The following is a 26,912-nucleotide window of genomic DNA, read 5'->3' as shown; positions in this document are numbered from 1 at the left end:
AGGAAAGAAAACATTTCTTTCTCCTTGGCGAAAGCCTATATGCGATCGTTTCAATCGCATAACGCCACCCGTGAAGCTTGGTGGAGTCATGGAAGTCGTATACGCGGATAAATTGCGGTAGAATAGTTAAAAGGTTACGCTAATAAATTAATCAGAGGCAAGATTTTAGCGGACTGTAACACGGGTGGAAGACAAGGTCGAACGCGTTTCTTCAGCTCGCGACGAACGCGCATGCTTCGAACGTGCGCACGGGGTCTGGGTTACAATTCTCCTGTCGTCCGGTGCCGCATCACCAGAATGAATGATTTTTATGAGAAGCTCGCACCGCATGTTGACAAAATCGTAATACCTGGAGGTTCAGATAAAATTCACAAGGATGAGTGCGTCTTCTCATTCGATACGCCGGTAAGTTTCCGCGAACTGCTGCCGTCTTTCGTGCGGTCGAGCGTTCGACCGTCGAGAAGTGAATGAGTGCTGTGACAGCGCCATCGTGGCCGTGATCCGAGTTTTCATGTCGGGATAGATCAAACGGGTGGAATCCTCGCAATTTGTAAAGACCCGGGAAGCAGGCGAAGTGTCTACCGATGTGGCCGATATGCGAGCGGCGGCGCCGTCGTGGCGCGCGTCTTTGCTAAACTGGTGAGGTGGCCTGGTGGCCTAGCTAGGCCCTAGGTGCCTCATTGCAATCGTTGTAATTTGTAAAGAGCCGGGAAGTAGGGCAAGTGACTACCGATGTGGCTGATGTGCGAGCGGCAGCGCCGGCGCGGCGCGCATCTAGGCTTAAGTGGTGGCCTGGTGGCCTAGGCCACCCCCTGGGAGCCCCTCTCTGGCAGCGCCTAAGTTGGCCCCACATGATGGCCAAGACTCGGCCCTGGCAAGTAAAACGTGCCACGTGCTTTCACGTAGGGGCAGATTCACTTTTTTTTCGACAGAGGCTTAATAGCTTCCACGTGACGTACCCTCCTGTGTTTTTGTCCTCCATGGCCGCTGTGTGCATGCAGTTATCTAGTGCTTATCAGGATCAGAGGCTGACGTGATGCATGCATGAATAAACCGAAAGCGTAAGGTTCTGCGCCTGGTTATACTCTGGGCCCCGGCCATCCAGGGCTAATTATGTAACCTTAGTCATGGCCTCCTGGAGGTCATGCCTACAGTGGGGCACTACGTGCAAGGATGGAGTTTATTTTCACACTGGTGTGGACCCCTTGTGTACTCCACTGGGACAGCCTAGAGGGGAAATTCATAGTTACTCACTGAAGAAAATGCGATATATATAGCTCGCCACAGATAGGAAAGTAGGATTGTTCTAGGAGACTGCATTTGGCAGTGGCTTATGCGGCCACCGACAGATATGGACCAAGCTGGATCTGCAGTCAGAGCCAAAGGATGACTTGATGGTGTTTAGCACAAAACATGGTATAAAAAAGGGATGCAACTGTAAGTATAACTTCTGTAATGCATCTCACCTCTTCTTCACTTCAAGGCAGTCTATAAACCGGGCTTAGTGCAAAAGCAGTGCTAGTTTGCGTAGTTTCTTCAAAAGCGCATTTGGCCCAGAGGTCAAGCGTGCATATGATGCATGTACACTCCCAGATGGTCGAAAATGCTGTTCTTCCAGACTGTCTCTAGCATGGAATACCATTCATTGTACCATATAGCCCAAACTGCATGCATTAATTGCATATAAGATTATAACATATGGCACATTGTTAGAAAACTGTACTTAGTTAACAACTGTATATGACAAGTATAAGAACCAATAACAAGTAGCAATCTCAAGTAGCAGTACGTGCAAGTGCTCCAGACTGTGCCTGTCAGCAAATTTGTGAAGTGTTCGATATCTGAAGACACTACTGTGTAACTATATGGAACTACAAGTGACAAAATGTCTACAGCTAAAATGAAGAAGTAATGAAATTAAAAGCTAGCCGAAGTGATTATTATTTTTGAGACCTGTGCAAAAATTTATGCTAATCAACAGATTTTGTATGCAGCTCCACTTGTACAAAATTAACTCTGTTGGCAATTACTGCAAATACTGCCAGGCTGTTGTCACAGTACAGAGGCTTTAATGTGTGTCGGATGTTTAAAAAGCCATAAATGGTGAGCACAGAATATTTTTTTTGCTAATAAGAAAGCAGTATTGCCATGCTGTTGAAACGTGATTTCTTGGTAATTCATTATGACAAAAAATTAGGGCATAGAATGAAATGTTTACTGACGAACTTAGTCTTCTAGGCAGTTTTGTTGTGGGAAAGCAATTTCATTTCGTTAAGTTTGCTGGAGTGTTCTTTTTTTAAAACAAGAATGAAAAGCTCGTAGCAGCATATTTGACTAGTACTCTTGCTGTTTGATTTTTTTAAGAGGTGTGTGTCACACAGGGTTTTTGCATATTTGCTTCGATGCACTTACCAGCTTGCTTGACAACTAACTTGGTGGCCCAGTATAGATATGGTCCAGGTCTTGTGGCTTAAGAATAATCTCAAATATTGAATTCATCTTGCAATTACACAGAAATGCAGCAGCACCTCACATTTGCTGGCGATCATGGCAACTAAAAGAAAATTAACAACCATAATTTGCCCATGGCATTGTTATTGGGCTTGGTCAGAGCCTGGTTAATTTGGCACAATTTGAGGCTGAGCTAATTGAAACATGCTTGAAGGGGATAGTACAAAAAGGCAGAACACTAAAAGGGGGTAAACTGGTGTTGTGCAACTGAAACTTCAGCACTGAATATATATCAATGCGCAACAGACTTGCTGAATATATATATATATAATAGGTTATAAATGGACACGAAATGAGACAAAAAAAAGGTGCAAAATGATTTAAAGCTCAGCTAGTTGAAAAACTAATTTCGAGCACTGAATATAACCCCAAAAAAAATGCACACATGAAGAATACAGTAGGCTGATTCTAAAAAGGACAGCACACAAGAATGTCTATAGAAAGGCACAGGCCTGACAAGTGCTGGTGCCATGCCTATCTTTATCTAGTTTTGCATCTTTTTGCACTGTTACTTTTAGCATGTACTATTAGCCTAGTTTTCTATCTTACTTCAAAATGCAAGAGACTCTTAAAGACCATCTCACACAAGGTTTGCAGCTCTCTTTTTAATCAAAACCTCATGGTGGCAATGGTATGTGCATCAGCTAGCCTTATTCGGCATCAGAAGGTAGCATTTTTGAAAGCTGGATGCAATAATTAGTGCCAATTGTTTCTTTTGTTTCATTCTGACAATTGCTCATTCTGTTCTTCGGGTGTGTGTTTGTGCTTTGTATATCGTCTGTGTTTTTGGGATAAAGCTTAGTTGCGAGCAGTTGTGAGACAGTGCTTGTTTGTCCGATTTGTGTGTTCCACCTTTTAGCTCCATGACTCTTCAAATTGCTGTAAGTGTATGTTTATGTGATGAGATTTGTGCATTAACCTGTTGATTTCAGGAGTCTGAAGGAGGGCTCTATGTGTGCCTAAACACGTTTCTTGGATTCGCAAAGAGGCACGTTGAGAGGCATTATGCAAAGACTGGAAATGCTGTCTACCTTCACTTGAAGACTGTGAATGTGCTGGTATGTGCGTGCTGCATTGTGAACTTTTCTCAGGTGATGGCCAAAAGACAGCAATTCTTTGCATTTTCCTTCTAGTGAAGAACTATTTTTTGTTGCTTATTAAGCTGCAACCACGGTGATAAAAAAAAATTAGGATTACCAGCTTGATTATATAGAACTGGAAATCATGTCCAGCTGGAAGACCACTGAGGTTGAAACATCTCCTGGCCATTTCTTGCTAGCTCCAGCTGGGTTGTTTGTTTGCTTCCATCTGGAAATTTATACTTGCAGCTAGTTTAAGCTGAAATCTCTTCAAATTCCAGCTGGAAAATGCCATTTCTGGCTACCCCAGCTGGAAATGTTGGATCTTTAATCTCATGTGGATTTCATTGCTATGATAGTTTTTTTCTGCCTTCATCTTTTCTCTTTGAATTTGAATTGTGCTAGAATAACAATCCTTTAGTCGACTGAGCCTGCCACTATACAGATAGAGAAGTTGGTTTTAAAGTATTCTTTAGCTTTTTTATTGTGCTGCACCAGCAGGGCTAATTACAGGGTAGGCTAATGCAGGTTACTTTCTGGTTGCATAAAGTATTGAACTAGTTCCAGGTTGGCGCTTATGTTGTCCACTTTAACAACTAGTATGCGGTGCAAGGTGCAGTTGGCCAGTGTACCACAGGTGTTGCATTATGATATGTAATAACTGTAGTTTCCTTTTTGTCTACTTCTCTATGATAGACAAACTTTTGGTTACAGGAGCAAACGGAAGTTTCAGACCAAGGCAAGAAAAAATACGAGGACCACAGGTCACTCGTTATACTTCCAGACTTCGATGCCATTCCTCTCCCAGACAGAAATCTTCCTCAGGCAGTACGTTATGGTTATCATTTCTGCCTCACTATTGTTGAGCATTGAGCATGCATGAGCAGAGTGGTCATGAGTGCGTCCATGTTCATTTTTTCCTCTTCTAGGTGCAGCTTTCCATCGCGGCTGTTCTTTCTGCTGACTCTGCCACTGTAATTGCTGAACGAGAAGCCTTGGAAAGAACATCGCAGGAAGCGTACGCTGTGTCATGGTAGGTTATGGGCCTTTTTGCATATCAATACGCATCCATTTGTTGTGGGCTGCGTATATCTACTTTTGGTGTCTAATGAAACGCATGCAGGGTAATTGTTATGCAAACACGAGAAGACAGATATTAGCTGTTGGAAAAGAAATACAAGCAGGATCTGCTTCTGTGCAGTGTCTTTTGCAACTGGAGTATAAATCAAGTGCATTAGTATTGTCTCGCTGAACTCATCATCATATATATATATCATCATAAATATATATCACCATCATAAATACAATCATCATCATCACCATTTTAGTTTTCTTGTTTGCACTTCACTTGGTGCTGATGGTTCATGCCATATGATACTTCTGAGATTACGTACTAAGTGTTGATCTAGATACGAGCAGCTGATATGTTCTTTGCATAACTTCTTTTCCTAGTCTTTCTGAGTTTTGAAATTTTTATTGTTGTAATCTTGCAGGTGAAATTTATTGCTGAAAAATTTGGCTGAAATTCTTTAGGTAACATTAGTGTTAAGAAAAAATAAAGGATATTCCAGTACGGTTCCCCGTGTGATGCTGTGAGTCACACAAGGCATTCTTGATGTTTTATTATTGATCTCAACATACAGTTTTCTGTTTGTAAAATAAGCCCCAGGACGTCATGTGGAATGCCAGAAGTCACGTGGGGTGTACTTGAAGGCTATTATACTGGTCTCTGTATAGTTTTCTCCATTTTAAAATAATTAAGGTTCAGATCATCTGATAACTCTGAAAGACTACCCTATAGTTACAAGTGTACACAGAAATTTGGGACAAAATATCCTACTGAATGCAATACTGTACAATACGATGCGATACAATTTGTTTATTCAAGCTTCTGGACGCGTTGAGCAGTTGTGCTCGGGGCACATTGTTTCTCAGTGCGATTTTTGGCACCATAGGTCAGGGTAGAGAACTGTGATTAACAAAGTCACCTTCTCCATACCCACCGAGGTAGAATCAGAATAAAAAAACAGCACAGTAAAAAATGCAATGTTAGAAAACAGTGAGCTCGGAAGAATGCATTACTCAAACCCAGAATAAGGTCCTAAAATGATATACTATTAATCTGTCTATGCAAGTCAAGTGCAGAAGAAAAATAATGTACGGCATGTAACAGGTGGCATGCCTTTCATAAACCCATGCTGGACAGTACTTTATGCTAACACAGTTTCATGCATGTATTACCCAGCCCAGTGGTTTTGTGCCTATGACATTCGACCGCTGAGCTGAAGGACGTGAAATTAAATTGCGGCCACAGTGGCTGCATTTTGATGGAAGTGAAATGCAAAAACACCAAAATGCTGTGTGATGTCAGCTCATCTTAAAAAGATCCTAGGTGTTCGAAATTAATCTGAAGACCTCCACTAATGTGTTCCTCAAAGCCTGTGTACTGCTTTGGGACATTAAATCTGACATACTGTGTCACCATGTACAAAAGTTGCAATGACATGTTGTGACAGTTTACTACAATCGCTTGTAATAAATGCAGAGCTACAATTATGTACTAATGAACATTCACCTTTTTATGCACTGGCACCATGCAAGCCATCCTCCACTAAGTTGACACTGTGGCTATAGCTAATGCTAAACTAGAGAGCTCAGATGAAAATAGTGCTGAAAAAATTAGTTCATTTAATCCAAAACATAACCTGCTCCAGCTGCTTCTTGGTGCTAGGTTTCAACATCTTTCTCTTGTTACCATGATATCATATGTTCACAGATCTGTTGGGATCCTTTGAGCAGGCTTCTGAAAAAACTTTGAAAACAACAGTTGAAGGTTTCTGCAATTTTAATTCCATCCATCACAGTTTTGTGGTAATGCAATATATTTTACATATTTTGTGTAGTTTCACTTGTGCATCGCTAAATTATTTCTGAGTATAACATTATATAATGCAATCCTCAGGAAATTTGATCGAATTGGTTTGTTAAAAAACATATCTCCAGCCTGTTGTACTGTTAATAGCTTATATCATACGCTCGGTATATGGCAATGCCTGTGTTCTGTGTCTAGTTTTTTTTAACCATGTGAGTCCATATTTCATGGGCAGAAATGCCTAGTAATCCAAAAATTTCTATATCTCATTTTCGTCTTTCTACTGGGTACAAAGTTTCAAATGCGATATTCTACGGCGTCATGAAAAGTATGCAGCGATGTATCATCAGTACTGTTATTGTCACTGTGAAAGCACATATCTAAGTAATTATATATTTAGTGTTATCAATTAAACTAGTTTTATGACTAGCTGAAATCTTTTGAATCCTCAACCTTAGTCTAGCAGAAAGGTACACATATTGCTGCCATGAAAAGTCTATGGCATTCGCAGATCTGAATAATTGTTACATGCATGGTTGCCACCAAAGCAGTACAGATACAAGTGAACACTTCTGATGTATGTGAGCACATTATGCTGTGTGTTTCATGCTTTGCTTAAAAGAAAAAATGCATGGCAATTATACTTGACTGCCTTACTATACTGACGGTTCAGCCATTCGTTCTTTGTAATCTGCAGGTACAGTGAATGGCTGGAGCAATTGGACAATGGTGTGCAGGTGCCATCCAAGGGATGGAAATGCGAGCAGTGTGGTGCGGTTGAGAATCTGTGGATGAACTTGACTGATGGCTCTATACTGTGTGCCCAAAAGACCAGCTGCGACAGCGACCATTTAACTGATCACTTCCAAAGGACTGGATATCCGCTTGCAGTCAGACTGGGAACTATCACCCCAAACAGTGCTGGTGAGCCAAAATCTCGTACCAATCAAGGAAATAATTACTCATTAGCATCTACCTTAGTGCAGCTATACAGCTAAAAAGTGGAAAAGCTGTTAGCCCAATGCCAAAATTACATTGGACTAAAAATTTTCCCGCTTTGTTGATCAGTGCACCCTCATCTGACAGCTGCTAGCCATTCATATTAGTTTTGTTTGTCGAGTGGCTCCTTCGACAAGTATTGGTCTCTGGTTAAGTCCCAGAGCAGGATAAATGTTTTCAACTGTGAAAATTCTGACAAAGTAATGTAACCTTATAGCTGCACTCAGGTGGCTATTGATAGGTAATTACTCCCTGAATCGAAAATATGCTCCACTTTACGAGGTTCTCCTGAATGCTAAATTGGACTAACTTGAGTATGACACTGAGAGGTGTGAGAATCCAGCACATTTTAAGTAGCAAGATAAGTGCTTGGGACATGCACTGTGTTCATTTCACTGCATCGTTTCTTATACTCTTTCAGATGTCTACTCATTTATTGAAGAGCAAATGGTCATAGACACTAATCTCGCCAAGCATCTCAAACATTTTGGCATTGATATGGCTACTATGCAAAAGGTACGGTCATTTGCAGCTTGTTTTTAGCCACCAATGCTTTTCCACATACCACAAGTGTGCACTGGTTCAATTGGAGAAATGACAGGGACAAGATGTTAGGGCCCGAGATCCATCATTGTAACATCATTCTGCATCTGTTACACCTCCACCACATTTTTTTGTGTTTCTAGGATGCTGTACTGTTTTATTGAATCTCAGGAACAATATGCCACTATTGGCTGGTGTCGTTGCCGGCAAGTAAAAGCATATTGTCAACTTTTTCTGATAAAGACATTGTGAGGGTCAGTTTCCTGCTGTGTGATTGGCTTGCTGTATTAGCAGCAGCACAGGTGCTTTACTATATATAGGCATGCTTTTGTAGCTCGCAGCATGTTAGCATTGTTGATAGAAAAGAGAAAGCATCAAGTGAAAAACAAAATTTACAGGCGATCGGTGGGTCAATCCAAGGGAAATGCATGGCATTAGACTTTCATTTTCCTTAGGATTACACAACACATCACAGAAATGGGAGGCGGTTCACAGGTGCTTTAAATTAAGAGAGCTGTCCATTTGTGTGATGAGTGATGTGTGTTCACTCTTCACCATGCAACTGCTCACAGGTTTTCATTCGTAGTTCTTGCTTGTGCAGATCTTTTAGTGTTTAGTAACAACACTTAAATGCATGGCATCTGCATTGGTAATAATAGTAAGCAAAACTTGATAGCTGCCCTTAACGTACAAAGCAGTAATCACCCAGTGCAGCAGCTGTTGTAGTGCATGCACTTCATTCATCCTGTGGTTTGAAAGAGCTTGCTTCTGACATCAGGTATAACAAGTGGGCCACAGTTAACGAGAACATAGTTTAGTAAAAGGGCAGCTGCCAGTGTGGAGTCACGAACAAGGTTTGGGTTGATGATGGCGGAATGCAGACAGAAAAGACAGCCTTGGAGCTACACAACGAAGCGAGCAACGAAAATGAGGCAGCAATGATCCAGGCAGAGTTTGGCCAAGGGTTGGAGCGACCATCTGGTCCCGGCTACACGGGCTTGACAAACCTGGGGAACTCGTGCTACATGAATGCCATCATACAGGTCATCATGAGCATCCCGGACTTTAAGAAAAAGTGAGTGTTTTCAGTACAAAGTGCTCAGTGGTGGCTCCTTGCATGTTTTTTAAGAGGAAAGCTAATCGGAACAGAAGTGCATGTCACTCATAATTTGTGCAGCCATACTCTACAGCAGAAAGTTGGTAACCGGGCTTATCCAATGCAGTGCCCCATGTGCTGTGTGATGTCAAGGCACATTAGGTAGTTGAAATTAATCCACAGCCCCTCCTCCACTGCAACAGCTCTCTCACTCTCTTTCTCCTTTCATGCCCTCCTTCATACTTTCCCTCATGCCAAAGTATGAGTGTTCACCGTGAGACAATTACTGTACCTTTCCTTATAACCACTTATTATTAATATTATTTTGATGAGTTCTAGTAGTGCTCCTTCAATTGATTCCTTTAGATTTCATCTGCTTGCCTCCATTAAATGTGGCATAAAAACTGCTACAAAATTCTGTACATTTTCATGGACTCAAGCAAAGCTTAAAGCGACACTGAATATAAATTGAAGTTGCCTTGGGTCAATAAGGTACTGGGCACTAGTCACAGAGACTACTCTCACCAAAAAGTGGAGCTTTTAGGAGCTAGAAAGGACCAAAAGACGAAATAGAGGTGACGCCTCACTGGCCGATTTTGCAAGTATACTGCTTGCATCGACGCCGATATTTAGAAGCATAATTGCCGTGGTGGCTCAGTGGTTATGGTGCTCGGCTGCTGACTCGAATGACGTTGGTTGGGTCCCGGCTGCGGGGGCCGAATTTCAATGGGGGCAAAATTCTGGAGGCTCGTGTACTGTGCAATGTCAGGGCACGTTAAAGAACCCCAGGTGGTCAAAATTTCCAGAGCCCTTCACCACGGCATCCCTCATAGCCTGAGTCGCTTTGGGACGTTAAACCCCATGAAACCAAAACTTTTGGAAGCAGATACCAAAGGCTAGACTAAACCATCATTTCCCTCAAAACGGTGTAAACCAGTCTTTTCCTGTGTAGGCATTGCATAATCGAGTGGCGGAAGAATTTTGTGATTCAATTTTCTCAGCCGTAAATGTGCCTTTGAATCTGCACTTTTGTCTGGGCTAGTTGATGCATTGCTAATTTACGGAAAATATGGCACGAAAGAATATGGAATTTATGAAAAATGCAGCACAAAAGGATGTGGATGAGACAGCGCCCATCCTGTCTTGTGTGTTCTCTCTTGTCCACATTCTTTTGTGCTGTGTTTTCCATAAAATGTCTTTTGCCGCTGGAAAAATGCGAACATACCCCTAAAAAGAGCCAGGAAATCAACATTTACTGAGAAAAATAAATTGATAGAGTTGTCCTGAGGGTCTCTCTAACAAAGCCTATATCTGGACAAGTTGGTTGGTGTCTAATAAAAACATATAGCGTGACTTTTTGTGATTCACATTAGTAGGAAAAAAAGATGACCATCCCCACCTCATGTTATTGCTTTTTCGTCTTTATTTCTATGCGTGTCAAATTAATTTTTGCTATTGTGTTTTTTATTAGCAGAGTTGCTGAGTGAAGCTATCAGTTTTATTTCAATTCTATCTCAGGGAAAAGGAAAAATATCAGCCTTTTCCTGTTCTTTAACTGGTATTGCCTTCCCAATTCATATAACTATTCATATAACTTTGGCTCAGACATGTTTTAGGATACCCTTTCCTTTTTGTGAGGTGCACAATCCCTCATGTATGACTGCTAAAAAATAGTGAAATATAAGACTAATAATTTAGCAGTGCCGCATTGTCTTTCTAGTGGCACACGCTGCAGTGATTTGAAGACATTGTATATTTGGCCTTATTCACATGCTTGTTCGGAGTTCATACACTTACCTGAAAGGTGCTCAAGCTTGTGGTGTAAAATATCACATCACCGCACAACTTCGAGCATAATGTCCTAATACTGGATTCATGTATGTTGGTAGACCTCATCCTTTATAGCGTATTAATTTTTGCCACCCCTGTACTTCACCTCAACCAAAGTTAACATAAGAGGGAAGCTGTGCAGCTCTCTCACTGCTGGCTTACAAAGGCCATGTGCATTTTCATGTAGTTTGCTCAGGCTTACTTTGGTAGGTGTATTCTGCATCCTATCAAAATGAAGTGGCTTCATAGCATAAAAAATGATAATTTCGTTCTCTTCTGGCACACACGTAGCCATAGAGAATCAACTGCTGCAGGCTTTTTAATGATTGTTTAATCATTGCTGTTTTCAGTCACAAGGTACTGCCTATAAACAGTAGCGGATGGTTGCACATCATTCCACATAAAATGCAAGTCACTCATGTTGTCTCACTGCAGTTTTCTTGAGCCAGTTTAGCTTAATTGTGATCTTTTATTTATTTTATTTATTTTCATAGGACTGCTGGCTTTGATGCTAATCTTTGAGCCAGAGTGAGGCCCAAGGCAACATGTTTTGTAAAAAGAGAAAAAAAAATCTGGAGCCCTCTACTATGGCATGCCTAGTAGTCCCCACAATTTATTTAGTTGTGCCTCAAGAGCATTCTATTCAAATATGGCTCACAGAGAAAAGCAATTTTCATACACTTGAGTTCAGCAAAAAAAAATTTATCACTTTTAAGGTGTGATTGATCGTGCTGATTGTGTTTGCATGACACAGTTTCAAAGGAGTTGTTGATAGCATGCAAGCATGGAATTCAAATGTACAAAAATTCTAGCAGAGGTTCCATTGATGGTCTTGATTGGGTGTGGTGCATTATTTCCAGTAGGGATAGTTGACTTTGCCTGCAAATAACTATGATGCTGAGCATTTAACCTGTTAGAACCTCCACAGGTGCAACTCATGTTTGTATTGCTGATTATAGTTATTCATTCCTCTTTGTATCTAGGTACTATGACGCTGCAGATCAGGTTTTTGACAATGCTCCATCTGACCCAGCTGAGAATTTCACCGTTCAAATGTGAGTGCTCTCTTTGGCATATTAAGGCCAGCTAGCCTCCACGTGTTGTCGAATTGAACCTAAACGTCATGCGTAGGTCAGGGGATGTTTGGTGCTAGAGCTTCTGACTCAATGTTGACATTTTGTCTTATTAGCCAGGAGCAGTGACTGCTGTTTTTCTATAAGTTCAGTTTATGCATCAAAAACATAAAATTCTGGGTATGCTTAAATCACCTTAAAAGTGTAATGCCGTAAATTTGCAAACTAAGTGGTATGAGGCGGCCACACAAAGCACTTAAACTATCGCACTGAATGAATGTTCCTTTGTGGCTTTAGGGTAGCACACCCAGCTCACGACCCAAGGTGCAGCGGTTCGAGTCCTGCCTCGACCATTTTAATTTCTTAGCAAAATTGCTTTTCTTTCTTCAGGGGCGTACATAATGGTGGTGGAATGATGTCACAAGCCTGTAAACAAGGGAGGAGTTGTGTAGTGATGTCATCGCTGTTGTACTTTGTGATTGTTGTGGCGTGTTTATATTGCCCGCACTAGGCCATATGATTGTGGCGTTACATCGTCATCGGCAAACTGGAATTTCGTTCCGACACCACCGTGATTTTAGGAAAATGTGCACTCTAACACTATTGCATTGAAATTGCTGATTTGCATTGTCATTGCAGCATTTATTACTGTACATAGAGTCTGACCATTGTTTGCATCAGTCTTAACTGTGGCCTAAGTAAGCTGTGAATGGCCGTTATTCAAACACAGCAGCTTGGAAGTTTTCAAAAGTGGTTACCTCCGTAGCTGCAGATTTATTCCTGCTCTTGTTCACTTCTAGATTGTCGTGCTTGTTTCTTAAAACATGCAAATAAGTTTGAAAACACAGTAACACGAAACAAGCATGATTGCTCATTCTGAAAGTGTGTAACATAAGGGAAAAGGCACGATGGGGAAAAGGATTTGCTGTAGAAACAACGATGATGATGATGATTATCATCATCATCATCATCATCATCATCAGCCCGACTACGCCCACTGCAGGACAAAGGCCTCTCCCATATCTCTCCAATTAACCCTGTCCTGTGCCACCTGCGGCTGCCCTATCCCTATATTGTGGTTTTGATTTACTCTGCAGCCCAAACGTGCATGTGTACAGTTGCAATGCTCTTACTATTACACATAAGTTAAGAATGCTGGCATTGTTACGTGCTTAATGTGTATGTAAATAGGGAAGGAATGCAGGCCAGTTTTGTCACATGGCTTGCAGGCTTCATCCCAGCAAGCTGTTGCTGCTGTTCCACAGTTTCGCTGTCTTAGTGTCAAATACTATTGCCCCGAAATCTTGGAAGTCTACTGAAATTGTTGTTCCACATAGCTGGCTTCTGGGGCTTACCTTCGACCTAACTGATGTATTGACATGTACCCAGACATATTACTTATATCCCTTTAAGAACTCTGGTGGAAACACCTTGAAAGGTTGAAAGCAATATACTGCCATGAAATAATATATTTCCATGAAATGAAATATATTGCCATGAAATGAAATATATTGCCATGAAATATATTGCAGGAAATGCAAGGTAAAACTGATAAAAAATAAAATCTTCAAAAGTTTGAGGTTAATCAGTTGTAATGTACAGCTTTCATGTGAAGTTCGTTCATTTTTTATATGTGTATTAATGCATTTAGCATAGCTATCTCTGTGTATATGTAAGACATCCTGCCATTTGAGTAACAGCAATTAACTGATTGCACAATTTTAGCCACCATCATTCCATGCAGCACTCTGTGTGATGAAGGGACCCGTACAGGCTCCAAAATGTCGCGTTTCCTTTGCCTTTATAAGAAATTGGCTAGTGTATGTTTACTATTTCTGCAATGTTTGTTCCTCTCTAGATGGTATTCCGTCAAGCCCTGGACTAAACTGAGCACAGTGGCAGGTGGCAATTAATGATTGGTTGCTCGGGAAGAGCGACCTGGGTTGAGTGTGTGCTTACTATACTATTTCTGCAGTATTTGCTCCTCATCAGACGGTATTTCGTCAAGCCCTGAACCGAATTGACCACAGTGACAGGTGGCAGTTAATGATTGGTAGCTCGGGATTACAAGCCCCACCGGTGGCAGCACCTGCCATCGCTGGGCTGTGGCGCATCACTTAGCCGCTGCAACACTGCTCAAGGAGCGGTATGACGACTCCCAGTGGTCTACGAACATAACTTCGAGAATGACCAATTTTGCATATATGGGCATTAATTGACCCATTACGCTATTATGTCATACCCTTAAAGTGGGGCTCAAGTGCCCTCTCCAATTTTTTTTGTGTGAAGGCTACAGAATTTTATCATTTTATACAACATATCGAGACATACTGGCTAGATTTTTTTTTTCCACAATTCTGAGCTACATTGAATTCTTTACCATTTTTGTTGTTCTAGCTGCAAAAATTCTGACTTTCAAGAACATTGAATGTTACATGATAAAAATGTTGCATCATTTTGGTTTAAAGTACATGTGATACATTATAGCTGATGAGCTGCAATGTGTGCCTCAAGTGCATTTTTTGAAGTGTTAGCTTGAACACGAAAATTGCACATAGTAGTTTTTCTGCTTCTGAATAAGAAAAGTGAGTGTGCAGGGGCTAAAAAAGTCACTTTTATCATAGTAACTATATTCCGAAGTAACTTTTTACTATATAGTAACTATCAAATGTACTTTCACTAAATTTGATAATCGCTCAAAAATTATTCATTTTCTGTCTTCCTTTTTTCTGCAGGACGAAAGTGGCAGTAGGCATTATCTCTGGCGAGTACTCAAGGAGACCGCCTGCTGAAGGTGATAATTGTTCAGATAAACTGAAGGTAAGCACAGTAGATATGCAATCTGCATCTGAAATTTAACTACCTAGCTCTGTCCAGGTTGGGTTGCTTGGAAAGTTATCTGGAACTTGCCTGACTAAATTCCGCAGCAGTGATGAGAATGCTGACAAATTTTATCAAGCACTTGGCTCTATGTTCCACACTGCTTCAATTATGTGAAACACTAAACTATCTCTTCAAACTGCGCAAGCACCTTTGCAACATGTGACAAACGATATATGTTGAAGTCATGCTTGTCACCTGACAAGCATCCTCCGATTCTTCCTTCTGCCAGACAGGGATTCTATATCACTTGCAACTTCTGCGCATGTAATATTTTAATAGAAGCCTCATTGGTGCGAACACCCGGCGACCACCATCATCACACCTGCCTCCTGCCACCTCCTCCTATCTCACCTGCCATCTATGTCTCCCTGCTCCTCTCCATTTGAAGGGGAGAGGAGAGACACTGGACTATAAGAATGCCTCAGCTCATATTAAAAGGACTTAAGACTGATGCAGCAGACATTAATAAAAGAATAGAATTGGAATTAGAGTAATCAAGAGCGGAATAGAATGGTAATATAATCAAATTTGGAATAGACCGGTGAAAGAAAAATGCTATCTCATTTTCTCTGCATCAGTCCAATTGATCACCCAATTTTTTTTTCTCTCTCTGCTGATCTTAGCAAAAATTCATAAAAAGAAAATGACATGCAATGATTAGCTAGCCTTCTCTTAAGCAGTTTTGGCTATAGTTAACCGGCTGTTGCAGTAGTACTCTGCTAAGATTGTGAGAAATATAAAAATTTTAATTGAAATTTGTGTTGCAGGAATGGAAATCACTGACGTTATGCTTTGTGCAGGTGAGGTGCAGTATCAAGCCACTTATGTTCAAGGCTCTCATTGCCAAAAACAATCCAGAGTACTTGCCCATGCAACAGCAAGACGCTCTTGAGTTCCTTTTGTGCTTGCTAGATCTTGTTGAGGTGAGAGGCCTTTTCAGAACATACTTCTCTTTAAAGCGTACCTAGTTCTTATTTTCTGTTTCCTAGTCCATGCAGAAGTTCTTTGTCATGCGGACATTGAAATTTGTGAGCTGAATATTTGAAAAATTTGGCACCTCTAGAGTATTTAAGGCATCTGCAATGAAATGAAATATTAAAAAGTCATCTCGACTAAGATAATGGTTTTGCTGAAAGAGCTTTCGCTGCATTCCCAAATGGACGTGACTACAGACATAGTAGCAAAGACTGTGTTGGCTGTTGTGAAAGCCATTTCCTAGGTGAGTACTTGACAGTTTTTGACAATACCATAGTATACTTGACACGCATAAAGATAGCTCACTATTTCCAGTGTTCCAGTGTATAACGGTTTTGTTTAGTATACTAAACTTGTGGTTACCCAGCTTATTCGAATCTTCTCACAGGACTTTTTAACTAATAATTGAAGTGTGATGTCACCCCTCACATTATAATTTTGTAATGACTTCATAATGACATCCTAACGTATGCAAAACCACCACACTTGCATCTTTCTTACAGCACTCACGCCATCTTGCTCTGTTTTAGATAGAGTTACAAAAGTTCGTGCTCTTCTGTTGAAATAATTTTTATTTATTTATAGATCTACATTTCAAAGAACTAAAATTAATTTTTCATTGGCATTGAAAGCTTTTTCATCACTGTGTGGATGCAGTCAACAAAGCATTGGCCAAGTATGCTGGCCAAGATTATGGAGAGCAGTCATAAATTGAAGAGAGTTAGGTCCGGTGAGTAAGTTGGAGGCTGGCAAAAAATGATGCAAAAGGGACCTGTGATGAGGGTGGTGTCTGTGTTGCGGTGAGCTGCATGCTGCTGCCTTGAAAGAACCAGTTCGTTACAATTTCACTGGGGATAGCGTGCTCTCAGTTGGTCAAAAACTTCTTTGTGGCATTTCACAGAGCACACTTTGGCTCCAGAATGGCAGCCATATTTGCATCCTGATTGAAAAAAAAAAGTAATGAACGTCATTTTTATGGTGGACTTCACTCATCTGACTTTTCCCGGTTGTGGATCTGCTTTCCCCAACCAAACCATGCTTGATTTCAAGGACTAACGTGAAAAAGAAAAATTCCTGTCATACTATGTTATGGTTTGTCACATGATGAAAACGCGAGAGGTAAGGTTTAAGAAAGATTCCCCATTGACCATTAAAAAGTAGGCGTGTTTGTCGCACAGCCCAAAAAAGCAGAGTTGAATTGAGTTGCTTGAAAATAACATGTCACCATCTGGTCATGACTACACCATTAATTTCCACCTGTAGTTGTTGCCTTGGTGTTCAGTGGACAATAATGTTTTATGTTGCAGTCATTCTGATGCCACAAGGTTAATGTTGTCACCTTATTTCTGATGCACCATGTATGTTGCAGAAAAACTGTAAAGGTAGCACAGATCCAACAGACTGTTTCAAGTTCGAAGTGGAAGAATGCATCCAGTGCACAGAATCGGGGAAGGTGTGCTACACAAACCACACAGACCTGCTTCTTTCACTGCCAGTGCCTTTGGAAAGTGCCCTAAATGCAGGTAAGGTCCGGCTTTCTCAGCGGCATCCACACACGACCGTTTCATCCTCTGCAGTTCATAGTATGTTGCAGTAGCAATGGCTTAGTGGTCCGAGGAGTGACCTCATGTCTAGGATCTTTGGGGTTCGATCCCTAATTCTGGAGGATAACCAGTGGTCTTTCAGTGGGGACTAGCTTTCTCCTTGCCTTGTGATCAGCTTCACTGGGGTGGAATGCTTTGGAAAACAGGTCTTTGGTGGCACCTTGTGCAGACCAGTAACTCTTTAGCCCTAGTGTTCACTGCCAAGCTACCCTTGCGCCATTAAAATGAAATACTGATCAGTTTATGATGCGCATATGATTGAGAATCAGGTTATTGATGCAACACTCATAGAAGTATATATAGTCATGTGCTTTTAAAACGTGTCTATCAGACTGATTGATAAATGTAATTTTTGCATGCATGATTGCATTAGTTGCAGTATCGCTCAAGTCATTTGCAGGTTTTACAAAGTCTCAAGACAAGTTAGCGCCAGCTTTTTCTACAACATAAATGTGTAGCAGAGACAAAAGCTGACACCAAGAGGTTTCAGTTCCACATTCAGAAGCTTGATGCAGTACCGAAGCATTTTTTCTTGAGTTCTGCGCGAATGCACCCTGCGTACCTTTGGCAGAGTTGCCGTGTTTCACAGTCGTTGCCAAAGCTCGCCTCAGCTGCCTTAACCATGCGACACATGAAGTGGTTCTCCTTAATACATTTTTTTTTTACTGAGTCTGTAGGGAACCAACCAAAACTCTCAGTGATCTTGTTATCCATAGTTTGTATTGACCAAGTTCATTATTAATGGGAGTCTGCTGTGCTCTATTCGTGCTGCCCTAAAACAGCAATGCAGGCACTAAAAAAAAAATGCTGCTGAGCGCGCCCACTAATTTGGCCGTGATCTAAACAGGGTGCCTGAAACACACGGATTGTGTAGTTTTTCTAGTGCACCTGCCCACCTTTCAAAATTTTGGGATATGTTCTGAAGTCTTGCCTCATCAAAAGGTCAAACGTTACAGTTTAAGGCTGACGGCATCAGTCACTCAATGGTTAGCACAGCCCCAATTTTGCTGTGATGGTGGTTAGTGACACTTTGATCAAATTCCATGGCATTCATAGGCATATACGGTTTTCACCCTTCTCACCCATAATGCTGCCTACCTCATCTTTAGCCGTTTACTTGTTCACCGGCGCTATTTGATCATCATTTCAGTACATCACAGAGAGGCCACAGTTCTGTGCAGTCTATCTGAGGAATGCAAGCACAAGTGACAACAGGTGCTGATAAGATCTTCAGATATCTGTGTGAGGAATTGCAAAAAAACATGTCTATGTTACCAGTAAATTGAAGAAAGTAATTTCACACTAGGTTAGTGGCCACTAGGCATTAATTGCTGGTATTTATTTTTTGTTACCATCAAGGTCATGGCTGTTGGAGAGGGGAGGAGGTGAAACCTTGTAGAACACCGAACTCCAGGAACTGTGATATAATCGTAGTTAAGTTTCAGTAAACCATGCTGCTCAAAACATTATTAAATGTGTTGCGATTCTGAACACATGGTTGGTCCAGGTAGGCGTTTCTAGCTTTGGGAGCTCACGGCATTGAAGGACCTAAAGAGTAGGCTCTGGTGTGGCAGGATGGTAACCGAACCTTAGAAGTTGAGCAGGGAGGAATTGTAATAGGAAATTTAATGAAATACAGGCAAGTATAGATGACATGGATCAGACAAGGCAGCTGTGATAAGGATTTTATGGACATTACTCTAGCTGTGTCCACCTGAAATTAGGACGGATGATGTGCGCAGCACATGGAATAATCAATGTAAAATGAGTTTTATGTTCTCATTTACATCCGTTTGGTATTGTTGTGCTCATTTATTATGGTCATGCCACACAAATTTTTTATGCTGTCACTTTAGAGTTATTTTCATTGATGAGCTGTATCACAGTGTTCAAGAAAAGTATCATTTAAGGGGCTCTGAAAGAGGCTTTCAATAAACTTGCAGTATGCCTGGGATGTTAAAGGACGCCGCTCTACGAATATCCTCCAGGAAGAATTTTTTTAATGCTCTTTATCAAAGCTGAGTTATCTGCAGTCAGAATTTGAATTTTAGTATCTTCGTGCCTCTCCCTCTCCTCTCGTTACTTTTCGCACGCTGAAATGTAAGCGCTCCTCCGCCGGCCGCATTGCCGATGCGATGCGTGCATGAATTCCTCTAGAGGGCGGAGCTTCCCGACTCGCCAGAGTGACTCGGCCTACTGGCCGGGTCACTCATTTCTTGACCTGCATATGCAGTGCAAACATGAAAAAGTCACTGGGACGGACTCGCCAACTTTTGATGGTGATTGTGAGTTTTCTACTGCGTGTAGAAGTGTATTATTTGGCTCAGGTGTTTAAGACAACACAATGCAGTGATTGAGTGAGTTATGTACTTTTCTCGAAAGATGTTTCAGAGCCCCTTTAATGCCACTTCACAATTATTTTTACGCGGTGAAGATTGTATGGTAATACCAAAAGCTGGCAGAGCTATAGGCCTACACCTTATGCAGTGATGTAAGTGCCCTATAAACCTTAGCAATGCTTTTTCTAATGAGGCTTTCTTAAGTAGAATATGAGCATCAAAAGTTTTATAAAAACATTTAATAGAATTCAATAGTCTGCTTTGCGCATAGACGTATTGCGAAAGAAAATGCTGGAGCCCTCAGGAATGGCAAAATTAATGAAGTGTTCTTTTCTGAAAATAGCCTGCTAAGTGTGCATGAATTTAAGGAACTTTCCTTTTACCTAGTTTTTTTCTTTTAGTATATATATGTACTAGCCCTTGTGAAAATAAGCTTTGTAATATATATGCTTTTGCTGTCTTAAAAAGCGCCATGGGCCAATGATACTGAAGTTTATTTGGCATTTGTGGTGATTGTCTTATACGTTTAAGAATGGCTGAATATTGATAATTTTTAGCAAGTTATTAAGCTAATGCAAGTGCTTAATTCCTCTTGCACAGTATCTCTGAGCTTTTTTGCTGATTTTAGCATATAGAGACCCAATTTTTAAGTATAGACCTGCATTTATTTTCAAAGGATTTTGTACTTGTTATAGATAATAATTTTGAGTGGCAAAGTAACCTCTCAGTATGATTCAGTGTTATGCTTGCAGTGTTGACATTTCTTCCTTTCTTGTTTCCTCTCTGTGTTTTCATTGTGCAGAGGATGTGAAACGAGATCATGTTATGAGACGTCATCTTGTGAAGATGGGAGTGAAAATGCAAGTCTTGCCTCATTCGAGCGCTCTCTAAATGCTTTGGATATATAGTGTGAACTGAACAGGAAAGAATGTTTGCCATTGTAGGCTTTTGTAAATTTCTTGCTTTAAGTTGTGGCATAATGGAATTTGATACACCTCACTATGCAGTAAAGAAGCTCCTGCAGTCAAGTACAAGCTTCCTCTGTCAGCCTGCCTGGATGCCTTTGCAAGCACTGAGCAGATCAAAGACTTCTACAGCACAGCTGTAAACAGGAAAGTGGATGCAAGGAAGTGAGTGCTGTGTTTCACTTTTGACGCAGGCATTTTCATCTTTGTTGGAGAAACGTATACTGTATGAAATTCTTTATGAAAGTTGTCTATATAGAGTATTGTTGCGGCTACAACTTGTAGCATGGAGAAATTTTTTCTTAATGAAAGTGATAAGATGGCATTGGCAGCTGATGTGAAGGAGGATACAGTATCAGATGCAGATATTCTTTTGTCCTTTTATGGTCAAGTTTTAGACTATGCTTTGCATCAGACAAGCACTTTATTTCTGCAACAGCGCAAAAGATGATGTATAGAGTAAAGGGCAATAAAATATAGTGCTATGTTGCCATCCCTTTACTTTGTCAGTGGCCTATTGTGCTGCTGCGACAGTGTCAAGTTATCACCTACTTGCCATCCTTACAAATCACTTTATTAGCTGTCATTCTTGTGCTATTCTTCATGGCTATCATGCGCTTTACTTTTGTGGTCCTAACATTCATGATCCTGAAGGGTCACTGAGAATAATTAAGTTTGCCTGTATTGATAGGGTACTACGTCCTGTTTACAAAGAGGTCCCTCTCAGCGAAAACAAATTTCACTGGGCTAGAGAAGACAAAAAACGAAATACAGGTGTTGCCATCACCGGCCAATTTTTCAAGTAAAGTGCGGTCATCAGCACTGGTTTCTAGCGCAAATCAAAGAGGCTACACTACACTGCCATCCACTTCAAAATAGGAGCAAGCCGTCCTTTTTGTTATGGACGTCAAGAGTTTGAATCCACTGCCCGGGGAGACTCTTAAATTTTCTCAGAAATAAATGCTTGTTTTGCTGCCGGACAAATGTCAATATATCCACAAAGAGTCAGAGGATCAATTATTACCGAGAACAACAATCGTATGGCATTATCCTCAGTCCTCAGTGAACTGGAAAATTACTATGCTCTCAGAGACACTCACCTGACTCTACCAATATACTTCTGGCAGGACCACGAAGCTACGCACCTTTCCAGACTACCTCATGGTACAGCTGAAGAAGTTTTTCCTGGACGATAACTGGAAACCACATAAGTTAGGTATGTTGTTAAGAGGTCCTTAATGTGTGAATGCACAGCCCTTCACCGTGAGATTTCTGCAGTTCATTTCTTTTTCCTTATAAGAGCACTATTCTTCTTCTATTTTTTTCTTTTCATTTGTTTTAGACGTGGAAATGCTCGTACCTGATGAGCTTGATCTGAACTTCTTGCGGGGCAACGGTCTTCAACCTGGAGAAGAACTGTTGCCCGAACCAGAGGAAAATGGAGGCCCCACTGAGGGTCAGTTTTGTTCTCACTTGGTTGCTACTCTATAAATTTAGTCAGCAAAGAGTCAATGTTAGAGCAGTGCATCTCTTTCTTATTATTCCCTGGTGTTTGTAGTGGTGGCAAATGATTTTACAAGAGTATTAGTGGCAATCACTATGCTGGAATAATTAGCAGAATGATTTGCAACCATTCTGCCAATCATTCTGAGGGCTCAGGGCAGTGTTGGGTTTTTCTTCATCGCTAAAGCTGAACCGCATTTGCGGGGGGGAGTGGGGGGGTGGGGGAAGAGGGGTACAGGCGTATCCAGAAAATAGTTACAATGTTCTGTTGTCAGAATGTGGTGTGATGCGGAAATCCTCATTCATGGTGTGCAAATCTCGCATACTTTATCAGATACCACTGTCATACAATAGGTTTTATGTAGAGCAGACTGGTTGCTAGTGTTCGTTTAGACACAAGAGTTCTCTGAAGACAGTGCCTTCTTCACATCTTCTGACACATTGTACCGTGTTTGTATATGAACCGTTATTTCACGAAACTGCATTTATTGCCATTTGTTTTCGGGTAAAACCCGATTCAACCCGATTCTTGCACTCTGAACATATTCCTTTAATATCGGGCTGAACCGGATTTCTTCCCAAAAATCAGCCTTCTGGATGATATTGGCTTTCCAGTTCACATAGCTAAAGACTCCGCAACAAAATTTATGAATGTCCAGTGCGTATTCCAGAGGCGTGTCTTCGATGAACTAGGAATTGAGGTGGATAAATTTGAAGATAAGTTTGAAAAGGGTGATTTAGAAGCAGAAGGCCAAAACATGGCTACCAACCGGAGGTGTTATCGGAGTCGCTGTATGAAGTGCTACCCATGCTAACAACACCCTGATCAAAGGACCTTGTGCATTGAAAATTGTCTCGGTGATGCTGAATGTTCTTGCACTGTGCAAATAAAGGCAAGCCAGTCTTGCTCAGCCATGGAGGTGCTCTGCAGGCAACGTGTGCGACGAAATATTTGTAATAGATTATGAAAAAACCTTAATTTGCAAAAAATTTCTTTAGTGGTGCCCGTGATTTTCTTGTTGTTGCAGAAAAACAAATGTTATAGTAAACTGTCTCGTGCTACAAAAAATGGCCTGAAGAACCCAAACTACGGAGTTTTTTATGAATAATCTGATTTTCACCAGAATTTAAGCTCGAAATATCGCTTGATTTTTACTCCCCAGATCTTGGAACAAAATAAAACCCGGAAACGAAGAGCCCTAACTATATTGTGCTGTCATTACATACAGATAAATTGACCCATAAAGTAGTACCAAGATTGAGTTGTGGAAAAAGAAAGACATCCTTGTGAGACAGCCGACTCTACAGCTGCTTGAAATGTAGATCAAGTTCCTGGATGGCATGTAGGGTTTCAGTTTTAATTGTGAGGTTTGCTTTTATTTGAACTTCTTATTCATATTTTTATGCACATATACTTATTGTCAGCTTAGAATCCTGTTTAGCTGTTAGCCAGTGCACACCCTGATAAACTTGTTTTTCTTGTGCTCACTCCTTTGTTATGTGGTGGTAAATACTGCATGGGACCTCTTTGCTACTAGATACAAGGGGAGTTCCAAGAGTCTGTGTACCTGTATAGATGAAATAAGCATACCTGGAAAACTTTTATGCTGCTTTTACCTCAGCTACCTAACATGTTTCGATTAATTTTTTGTGCTCGCAATTCACTATGGTGATGAGTAATGAAACCAAAGGGACCCGTAGTGTGCGTCAACGTGTAAAAGCACCCCCCCCCCCCCCCAACCGGGAAAAGCTAGATGAGTGAAGTCAGCCGTCAGAGTAATATCCGCTATCTGTTGTGTTCTGCAAAATCAAGACCAACATGTGTGGTAAAATTGCATAGATTGAAAAAACGTTGCCCATTCAGTGATGGAAGAGCTTTCAATACCAATAAAAACTTACGGGAGCACTTTCAGATGTAGATCCACTGTTTTCAGTAGTGCGATGATATGAAGAGTGTAAGAAAAATGAAGAAGGATACCAGAAACAAAAAATTTTTGTAAATGAGAAATTTTTTCAATATAAAAGTTCACCAACCTTTGGTACTCTTCTCATATGAGAGATTGAAGAATATCATTTTCCTTACAAGATACAATATACTGTGCTGCTTCCGGGTATTTTTCTGGCAGGAATATCATATCCGTTTTGTAATTGAAAGCAACATTATTGGGCCTGCAGTGCTCAGTGTGTACTGAATGCAACAGTGCAATTTAAATTTTTTTTTGTGTGTTTTATCTTTTTTGCATTCTCCTCAAGATCCTGAAGTTAAGACTGTTGATGTCAGCAAGGGTGAAACAGAGCCACCTGCTGGCCCGCAGATAAGAGATGGACCTGGCAGTGAGTCATCTTTCCATTCCATCATCTGAATGCACTCTCATTTGGTGTTTTGGCTGTCAAAACAAATGTTTGCTAATGAAGTGCCTCGTGTAATCAATGTGCCCCTAAAATATTGTCTCAAAATTTTTTTTGAAAAAACTGCGTTATGAGTAAATATAAGTACCTGACCAGTTCTGTAGAAACAATAGTAGATAGTGCAGTATAGTTTAATTGCAGCAGAAGAAGTGTATTAAATATATACCCTGCTTTCAGAGAAGATAAAAACCCTGGAGACATGGCATCTTAGCTGACAACCAGCGGTATGCTCTGCGTGCAAGTGGCGTTGTTGCTATGAAGTCTATACTAGAGGCAATGCTGACCTTTAGAAGTAAAAACCTTTTCAGAAGAAAAATTAATTTTATTTGCAAAAAAGTTTTACTGTAGAAGCTTCTAATATCCACTGCTAAAAATATTTGAAGAAAATCACAGGTCATGCTCTGTATAATGCAGTATATGTATAATGTAGTCCCCTGTGGAAAAGATTGTCAGTGCGCGTGGCTCACGTTCTGAGAAGCATAACTTAACCCTTTACGGGGTACATTTATTTATTTATTGTGGGTAATTAGTTGCATCTTTTGAAGACACTTTCGAACTCTTTGTGCATGAACAGTACGTGCTGTCTGCTTGCAAGAATTGGAATGCAGACCTCACACATACCATGGTGTTCCCATTTATAGTAAAATACCATGTATATAAAGTTAATGCTCTCTAATGATTCACTTTTACATTATTGACTTCTGATGCAGACTACCAGCTGGTGGCGTTTGTCAGCCACATGGGCCGTTCCGCCAGGCATGGCCATTACATGTGCCATATACTGAAGGAAGGCACTTGGGTCATGTTCAGCAATGAACAAGTGGCAATTTCTCCACAGCCACCCAAGGAATTCGGCTACCTGTACCTTTACCGCCGAATACCTGACGATTCATCAGAAGAAGAACCTTCCCCTAAACGAGCTAAAATTTATGACAGCTTGGAATCAGTGCCATTGCCTAGTAGCGTTGGCCAATCATAATCAGCTTGGGACTCTAATTTTAAATTAAATGCACGCGTTGAACTGGCAACTGCAGAACCACTATTATTGTTATTTAAAAACTTATTACTTCATATGATTACTTCGTATTGAAAGAGTCAACCATATTGGAAGTTGACTGGCAATGAACTGTAATTTCATAGAAATTTTGTATATTATTTTGTATATTGCATTTTGTTGTTTTTATTATTTCTGTATTATTATGTATTGTTATTTAACATATCATTAACGTTGCCTCAGTAGTGATTATTTGATATTGAGAAAGTGCCAACATTACTGAGTGTTGACTAGCCTTAATTGTGACCTTATTGAATTACTGAATGGTAGAAATCAAAGTAGCGCATAGTTGTACCTATTTGCTTGTGCTATACTGCATTTGTCCAGTTTAGCCTTTTTCACCTACAATAATGATGGCCACAAAGGTAGCTTTGTATATTCTGCATATTCTGAATGAATAACATTTGTGCTATAACATAGATATTAAAGCATGAAAGTTTTCACTCTTTATTTGAACTGTCAGCTTAGTTAATATGTTCTACCACTTACTGAAACTAAGATAATCAGATTTTTATATAGCAGCTTTGTTTCAGCTCGGGCTAGTTTGTTAATTCTACTCATGCATGAGTATAGGTGTACAGCAGCCTCCCGTTAAGACAAACTCTGCTAAGACGTAGTGTCGGATAAGATGAACAGTGTGAGGCCATTTGGTTGGTTTCCCCTATAGGACTCTGTGTAAAAACATTGCTTAAGACGAACCCCTTCGCGTGTGCTTTGGTTAAGACTAACTTTTGCAGCGACCGCAAACCACAGTGGCACCACGCAACCGCACTAAAGGGGCATATGGCGAGAGAGCTAGAGCTAGGGAGCGTTGTGTGGTCTGCTATATGGTCCGTTGCCCCCGGTCTCGAGTTTGTTGCAAGGGCGGGGATTATAGCTCCTTGCTCGTTGTCCCCTTGTATAGACTGCACCAGACTGAACTCAGTCACTGTAAGCCTGCCCTAGCCGATGAAGGTAATGCCATTCCCGAAACTGTTGACGAAATAAACCTTAAAAACGAACAGGCGTGTCTATGTGTTTCTTCTGTCCCTGTGCTTTAACGCGCTGTCAACAAGAATGGGTAATATATGTGTGTGTGTGTGTACACATGGTGACATATGTCTTAGAATAAAGAGCATTGTTTTTCCACCCTGTGTCAACGATTGCATTTGCACATGCACGCACACACACATACACA

General features: G+C 40.8%; 1 protein-coding gene across 1 annotated transcript; it reads left to right on the top strand.

Moving 5' to 3' along the window:
* Window positions 1–26,789, top strand: LOC144119580 (ubiquitin carboxyl-terminal hydrolase 5-like). The gene is made up of 17 exons (XM_077652159.1): window positions 1–405; window positions 3,444–3,569; window positions 4,287–4,418; window positions 4,520–4,623; window positions 7,160–7,386; window positions 7,883–7,977; window positions 8,886–9,079; window positions 11,914–11,985; window positions 14,739–14,823; window positions 15,687–15,809; window positions 17,231–17,384; window positions 17,635–17,638; window positions 20,812–20,934; window positions 21,897–21,985; window positions 22,112–22,225; window positions 24,526–24,606; window positions 25,392–26,789. The coding sequence occupies exons 1-17, from the start codon at window positions 232–234 to the stop codon at window positions 25,658–25,660; spliced, it is 2,166 nt and encodes a 721-aa protein (XP_077508285.1). The 5' UTR covers window positions 1–231; the 3' UTR covers window positions 25,661–26,789.
* The last annotated feature ends 123 nt before the right edge of the window (window positions 26,790–26,912 follow it).

The sequence above is a fragment of the Amblyomma americanum genome, chromosome 2 (genome assembly GCF_052857255.1).
Source record: "Amblyomma americanum isolate KBUSLIRL-KWMA chromosome 2, ASM5285725v1, whole genome shotgun sequence".
Classification (NCBI taxonomy): domain Eukaryota; kingdom Metazoa; phylum Arthropoda; class Arachnida; order Ixodida; family Ixodidae; genus Amblyomma; species Amblyomma americanum.
Note: the sequence above shows the minus strand (reverse complement) of the source record. Positions and strands in the feature narration are given on the sequence as shown.